The 7,640-nt window shown below is 40.1% G+C and overlaps 1 protein-coding gene across 1 annotated transcript; it reads left to right on the top strand.

Annotated features, from left to right (window-relative positions):
- Positions 1 to 5,954: 5,954 nt before the first annotated feature.
- LOC109323345 (tetraspanin-3-like) lies at positions 5,955 to 7,343 on the top strand. Its single transcript, XM_019554773.1, has one exon. It carries the CDS (start codon positions 5,955 to 5,957, stop codon positions 6,774 to 6,776), a length of 822 nt encoding a protein of 273 aa, XP_019410318.1. The 3' UTR covers positions 6,777 to 7,343.
- Positions 7,344 to 7,640: the final 297 nt, after the last annotated feature.

The following is a 7,640-nucleotide window of genomic DNA, read 5'->3' as shown; positions in this document are numbered from 1 at the left end:
CTAAACCTACCCTCTGCCAGCTTGTGACCGTTATTCCTGGTCACTCCTGGCGGTGCTCGGGGGAACAGGGACTCCCCCAATGCCTGCTGGTCCCCCCCTGACTAGTTTGTATAGCAATGAGCCATAGGGCATACAGATCATATTGATTCTTTTGGGCATTCATGAGCTAGTAGCATAAGATCTTGCTGCCTATATGCACTAGAGTGATCCATCTCCTAAAGCCTTCATTTGTGTTTGACAGGTCACTATGATGCAATTTTGCCCTTCAATTCAAGCGTTTGTGTGAGTTTCTTCAGAATATGATTGTCACCCCAAAGCTGGGCAAAATGTATTTATTTCTATGCCTCCTTGCCCTCCCTCCCCCGCCTTCAAGGTTACCTTTCAACTTTTGGTTCTGTTGAATCCCAGAATTCAGAGCAAAACATTCATTTGCTTTTGAGTGGGAGGCTGAAAGTTGAATGCTTAGTTCCCATCAAGAGTGGAGTATCAAAAGTTAATATTGTAAAAAAGGGTGCGAGTGGCGTAAGAGCCTTATATTAATTGACTCTTAGTGTTATCCAAGTTCCTAAATCGCTTAAGTGCATCTGAAAATTTTCCCCAGATCCCATAGGTAGCTTTGAAAGTTTCAGCCGGAAATATGCCTGGCTCAGTATTGCGTGACAGCCCTCACCCAAGAGAAATGCATCCATTAGATTCTTTTCACCTGACTGGTTTCTTTGCAATGTGTTTTTAGAAACTTAAATTTATTGTCTCCTTTATTGTCTCCTTTAAGGGTTGTTTCCTTTTAGTGAGGGTTGACCTCACTACTATTAAAATTCTTCACTAATGTATTCAGATGCTACTGTTTGTCTCCATAGAGGCAAAGCTGTAAATCATTTTTGTGAGTTGGTAAATGAAGTGCCTCTTCTTGACTTTGTTTAGTGATAAAAAAGAAGAGAAAGATCAGTTTTTTAGAATTGTCTACAGCACTTAAAATCTTCCACCCTGTGCGAAATACAGTGATCCCATAGCCACTTAAAAAAGTTGCAATTATGTCTTGTTGAAAAATGCCAAAAAGAACTTCAGAAATAAATTGAAACATCAAATTAACTTACGTTTTGCCGGGTTCTAAACAGACAAGGTTTCCTTTTTTTGGAAAATTTCCAGAAAACATCTTTCTCCCAAATTTAAAAAGTTATTTTTTCCCCTTTCTTTTGTTTGATATTTTGTCAGCTTTTGCAGAGCCACAGGGTTTCCCTTTTCTTTTTGTTACTTTGCATGCTTTCAAAACTTGGGGAAGTTTATAACTGTTGGCAAAAGGGGAAAAAAAAGAATCCCCAGACATTGTGCGTGCTATTTTAGTCTGTGGTAAAAAGGAGGGATGAGGGGGATATCATTAAAATAAATACACAAAAATTAAACTTCTGATATTCAAGATGTCACATATTTTAATTTCAATGAAAACTGGAAAGAAAAATAAATATTTGAACTACTTAGTGAAGTTTTCAGTTCCTAAAAGGCCATATTTTGTCAGAAAAGTTTTAAGCACAAACAAGTTACGTTCTCTAGTTGCAATGTTTGCTTCCTTACAAATAAGTACTTGTGGAAAAAGCATTTTTTTTTCTGAATAGGAGATGGCAATCATGTTCCTTTTGTTTGCTTCAGGCATCCCCTGGAAAAAAAATAGCAGTCCCTGTGAGAACACAGCATCTGACCTTGGTTACTAAGGCAACCAGTCCTGTATGGTATCAGCCCTGGGATCAGGGATCAGCCATGTTTGTTCATCCTTTCAAACTCAGGCCGCCAGGGTGACCTTGAAATATGGCAGATCTCAAAAGATACATTTTTATTCATAAAAAGCCTATAGAATTCTTATCAGCTATGTTTTCTTTAAAAAAAAAAATCTTCAACGAGCAAGCAATGCAGCAATGGGTCCTGACTGCTTTCCCTATGTTATTTAGCATTGTGTGTATTAGATGGCATAATGCTTAAAGGGCTCATGGACATCTTAAATGTCATAGATTATTCAGTGTCTTCTCATAGCCAGCCAGGACTATTTCTGCAGCCTGGAAAAGATGTAGTCATGCACCCATTCTACCCTTAATCCTGGCAGATGCTAAATTGAACGAACGGAGGTAATGGCATCTTCAGGGCAGTAGTTGTCTCACCAGTGAGGACCGCTCAGGGGCATTGTTTTCTAACACCCACTCTCTGTCTACCTTGACCTGGAACAGCCCAACACCAAAGTTGTGCAATTGGCTTAGAGCTCTGGGTATTACTGCCTAATGTCTGCCGAGGATTTGGGGGAATCTTCAGGTGCTGTTTTTAGACAACACTAAGTTTCCTTTTGTGCTACCTGGTTTTTGGTTGTAGCTGTGTTGGTCTAAGGACACAGGCAGGCAAGGTTCTTTGGGTAGATGTGATCTCTTTTATTAGACCAGCTGAGTCTAATAAAAGCTGGTCTAATAAAAGAGATCACATCTACCCAAAGAACCTTGCCTGCTTTTGTGCTACCCCACTGATACACACAGGAATTGTTAGTAGGCAAGGGGATGGGTTTTGTGGTCCAGTCTCCTTCTACACTAAGTCCTGTGTAGGTTTTCTACAATGCTTTAGTTAGTTGTATCTTATTAAGCAGTGATCCTCTCTAGGTTCTGTTTCCAGACATTTCATAATTCATGATGAAGAAACTAGCAACTTTGCATCAGGTGCTATCTGCCAAATCAAAGGATCTGACAGGCTCCTGATCTCTGTGCATGACAGCTCATGTCATGTAAAATGAATCCAATCATCTGTCTGCATATCAATTTATTACAACCTCATGCACTGAATTTAGGGTGCCATGAGTCCCACCCTCCATTTCACTATGGGATAAGACTGTTTGACCCCTTATTCTCATGAAAGCAATTCATTATTAAACTTGGTTTTGTACAATAATAATGCAAAAAGCATGTGCCTGGTGCTTTATTAACTTGAAGAATTATGCTTTCAGCAATGTATCAGAAAATATTTTATCTAAGATGTATTGGCTGTTACATTTGCATTTGAATTTCATTACCCATCACTTCACATGCAGAAACAACCCCAGAGAAAGCAGGGACCACATTTATCATGTTATACCACTTTGTCACTAGAAAGAAACCAGAAGAGCATTCCTATTTAGTTAATCCATATTCTCTCTATCAAATCATTGCTTTGATTGATACCTTCATTAATTGCCTTGCAATTATTTTTGCTGGATGTGCCCTTATAAACCACTTTACACACAAAATGGAACCTATAAACGGTGGCCATTAAGCATTTTAGAGTATTAAGAGCCCAGTACTTCCTTTTTTCTTCCCCTTTTCTGCCTTATCTATTTAGATTGTAAACTTTTTGTAGCTGGGACTCTCTCTTGCTACCACAAAGAGTATCTGGTGTTGAGGGAGGGCTCTAAGGCTTACTGCACTGCAGTATGATTATTAATCATTTTACCATGTACTAATCATCTCTAGTGAGCTTCTGAATACCTTCAAGTCCCACTGATGTTCTTGCAATTTCTTTGTATTACTCAGCACCAGGCTATTGGTTACTTCTGGGGAGGATGGCTTTATTTTTCTTTTGGTGACACCATGTGATCCATACTTGTCTAAAGGACAAACCAAAAAGACATGTAGATCCTTTTGCAAGTCTGTTTTACTGCTAAAGGCCCATATGCAAGGAGGCCCACTGGTTCAAAAGCATTGCATGTGGTTGTAAGGATACATGGAGCTGTGCTGAACCTGTTGCAGGATCAGGGTCTACATCAGTAAAACCCTTTTGTGCTCTCTCTCCAGGAATGGGAATAAAGATGAAGGCCTGAAAATAAATAGGCCTGAAAGTGCTTAGACATTTGGATGGTTTACAAAAGGAGACAAATAACATTTTTCCGTGTTTATGAGGTCCAAAGAGTCAGATTAAAGTAAATGGGAAATTATATATTGGGGAATATTTAGAAAGACAGGAGCCTCTAGGCCTCAATAACCAGTGAAATTCCCTCCTGTATATTCAGACGTAATGGCAGTTACCCAGGTTGAAGCAACCTGGAGGTGCTGTAAAATTTTCCTGCAGGCAGTTTGAGCTGGCCTAATGTATTTCAAAGCTTGCAGAATAAGCTAAAAATAAAAAAGTGCTGTAACTCAATTCTTAATATCTCATTAAGTTTTATGAGCATGGGGGGACAAAAAAGAAAAAAAAACAGAAAAGAAGAGGCAGCACTGTGGGCTCTTTGCACAAAGCCTACAAAACAGCAATAAACAGCCAGCTTGCCATTAGACTTAGAGACAGTTTATAATACTTTTTGTGATGTGTCTCTTCTGCTTCATGGAAGCATTAAATCAGCACAAGGTGGTAGTGGTGGTGTTCCTTTCTCTCCCCTCCCTGGAGGCACGGACAACAGCAATCAGAAAAAATGACACTGCACATGAAAACACAATGCCACTTAAAACAGCACAACTCTGCCTGATGGGGGTGGGGTAATAGGGAGGGAGTGGAGTTCAACCAGAAATTGCAGGGAAACCTATTTGAGTCCTGTTTCAAAATAAGTATTTGCTTAAGCTTGAAAAAGTCAATCACTGTATGTTAATTACTGTAAATGGTGAGGATTAAAACTGATAAAAGCAATACATCTCATTCCACAATAATTAGCTGTAATGATATGTTTGTGCAGCACACAGAAAAAGCATTTTAATAGGGATCAGCCCACTCTATGTGTATATACACGATTGCATATCCAGATGATGCCCTCATTGGTAGCCAATCAGTTCTACTCAGATTTTCAGAGGTTCCCCGCACCTGCAGTCCTTACTGATATCAGCCGGTTGTGTTGGCACTCAGGATCTCACACAGTCTGGACATTAGTCCCCTTCTCTTTTCCTGTCAGATAAATATGACTATTCTCCTTCTATTTACCGGGAAATGAAAGAGGGGAGATTGCATGACTTGGTCAACAACACTGAGGGAGTCACTGGGGAGAAGTAGGATTTGAATTTAGGTACTTCTCAGGGACCTAATCACCAGAGCATGCCTCTAACCACTAGACCTCAAACACTTGACTCATTCCATATTGTACACACTCAAGGATCAGTTCTGCTTAACCTGTAAATAAGTGACACTGATGCCTTTTGTGACAGTGACCAAGTCATTTAGTCTGTTACAATTTAGTTTCTCAATACATGAAGTAGAGATTTAAAAAAAAAAAGACTAGTCCTTTAGCATACGGCTACAGCCATTTTAGCATGTTTAAATGTGTTCACAGGAGTGGTTTTTCCCTTAGGTTACAAATCTGATTTTCACTATACAGGCAAGAGACAAAGTTTTATCAGTATTAGGTCTACCCTGCATCAGGACTAAACATGGGAAACATATAAACTCAGAAAGAAAGATGAGGTGGGGGAGGAAATGCCTATTTAATAGAACTGTCTGTTTAAACTGTTCCCTCCTAAACCATAGTAACTTGGATTCTGATGAAAGCCTAAGTGTGAGAGTACATGATTGATCTAGCTTTTTCACTAGCATCTAACTTGAAAGGTCTAAGGGTTCCTGACAGGTACTGACTGAATAAGCCTTCAGTGTAACCCAGTTGTATCTTCCTTTAGCTTAGCCCTGATTTACAGAGATGGTGTAGGTCTGTAGGCTCTAGAGTTAGTATTGCCTTTCTGCTTCATGCTTCAAATAGAAATACCTCTACAGGCAGCAAAACAAATAGCATTTCAGTAACAAATGCCATGTCTACTTCTTATATTTATGCAAGCTCCATTGGAAAGATGACACACACGCATGCCTGAAGTAGTATGGGGTCTGTCCTGGGCAGCTGTATTAGTGTTCATCTTGTCATTTGCTTTGTCCCTTCAATTGATCCCAGGTGGAAACCCTATCTGCTACAGCTGGAGAGGTGGATGGAGGCTTCTCAAATGGCAGCTGAAGCTCTCCTAATAGTAGGAGGAGCTGCATGAAAAATGAAGGGTAGGGGAAGGAGATTTACTCCCTGTTTTCTGCCTCTTTACTGCACTATGGATTCTTGGATTAGACCCTTTGCTAGAGTGCTGTTGATACTACTTGGTCTAGTTTTGTGGGGGGCTGCTGCAGCTCTGGCCTTTGGTGGAGCTTTTGTGATCCTTACATACAAGAACTACAGGTGGTTCTTCCAGAATTGTTTCCTGCTTCTGCCAGGCTGGCTGGCTGTTGTGGCTGCTTTTCTCTTGCTCCCCACTGGTGCCTTGGCCATTGGCATCCCTGCTAGGAATTCTCGCTATCAACAGGGGACTTTCATGTATTTGCTTGTCGTTCTTTTCTGTTTGGAAGCTTCTGTAGCTATGCTGGCACATATCTATCCTGACAAGATGGGATCTGAACTGAAGGGCACCTTGGGGCACCTTTTTCATCAATACAACGGGACGCACTCCCATTGTCCTAGCAACAGGGCTGTGGATATAATTCAGAAACAGCTGCAGTGCTGTGGGGTGTACAACTACACTGACTGGGTGAAGGCAGCACTTCCAGTATCATGTCATCTCCAAGCTAGAAGCATATGTGTCCCTGAAAGCTGTTGTAAAGAGACTTTTCACTGCAGTGGTGATGTGAACCAGTCAGCACAGCTCTTTCAAGAGGGCTGTCTCAAGAAACTGAACTACCGGCTGCATTTTGTCATGCACTTTGTATTTTGGTGCTGTGCTGTCCTTGCATGTTTGCAGGTTCTGGCTGCCATTAGTAATGGGATACTCATGAAACATCGGCCCTTCCAAGACTTACGAATTCTGGATTCTGCTGTGTTTTCATAGACTTTAGAACTGGGAAGCTATTTGACTTGTCCCTCATGCCCTGAGGACATGGGGCAACATAAATGCCATTTTTTTTATTTACCCAGGCAATCCACCATCCAATTTTGCTGCTAGATTTCCTAAAAGTATAAATCCCTGTTTTAAAGAACTATGTTAGACTCTTTTGGGGTTTTTTGTTCTTTTTTTTCTCTTTATAACACTATTAATAAACATCATTTGATAATCCAATTGATCAGGTAGTTAAATTGGGAGAAGAGAAGCTTGTTGAAATGTGTGCTGACCTCAAATGGAGGAGGGTGGATAAAAGAGGAGGAAAATGGTGAGTCCTGTACATGATGGTGAAATTAAATACCTGGATAAGCACTTGCAAAGTCGTGGCCCAAATATGGAGTAAATCTGAAATTCTCCTGACTTTGACAGGATCATATAGCTCTTACTACTTAAACTTCAGTTTAGTCCAACAGATAATTTTCTCCAGCCTTCAACCCCATGTGCCATGTTAGCACATCCCTTCATAGAGAGAAAGAGATCAAAACAGGGCTATAGCTTTACTGTAAACTAATATTTTTATTTATTTCTTTACTTTTGCTCTAAACACATACCAGGCACTTCTGGAATAATATTGGGATACAAACTTGCTTGCATAAACACATCATTATGTAGATGTTGCTCATCAAAGATAGTTCATGAATGGTAAATCACCTTAATTATAAAATACCAAGAGAGTGGAAATTAAAGAAGTGGAAAATCTAGTTAATGACATTTGAGTAACTATTATGCAGAAGATGGAAGGGATGGAGCTGTAGAGAGTCAACTTGAATTGTTGTGGGGTGTGTTAATTTAATAAACTCTTAAACATTCCCT

This window comes from Crocodylus porosus, unplaced genomic scaffold, assembly GCF_001723895.1.
Source record: "Crocodylus porosus isolate Cpor-Errol unplaced genomic scaffold, CroPor_comp1, whole genome shotgun sequence".
Lineage (NCBI taxonomy): Eukaryota > Metazoa > Chordata > Crocodylia > Crocodylidae > Crocodylus > Crocodylus porosus.
This window is presented reverse-complemented; position numbering and strand designations above follow the sequence as displayed.

Excerpts from the sequence above, each read along its gene's own strand:
- LOC109323345 (XM_019554773.1), top strand. The coding sequence starts at position 5,955 with ATGAAGGGTAGGGGAAGGAGATTTACTCCCTGTTTTCTGCCTCTTTAC.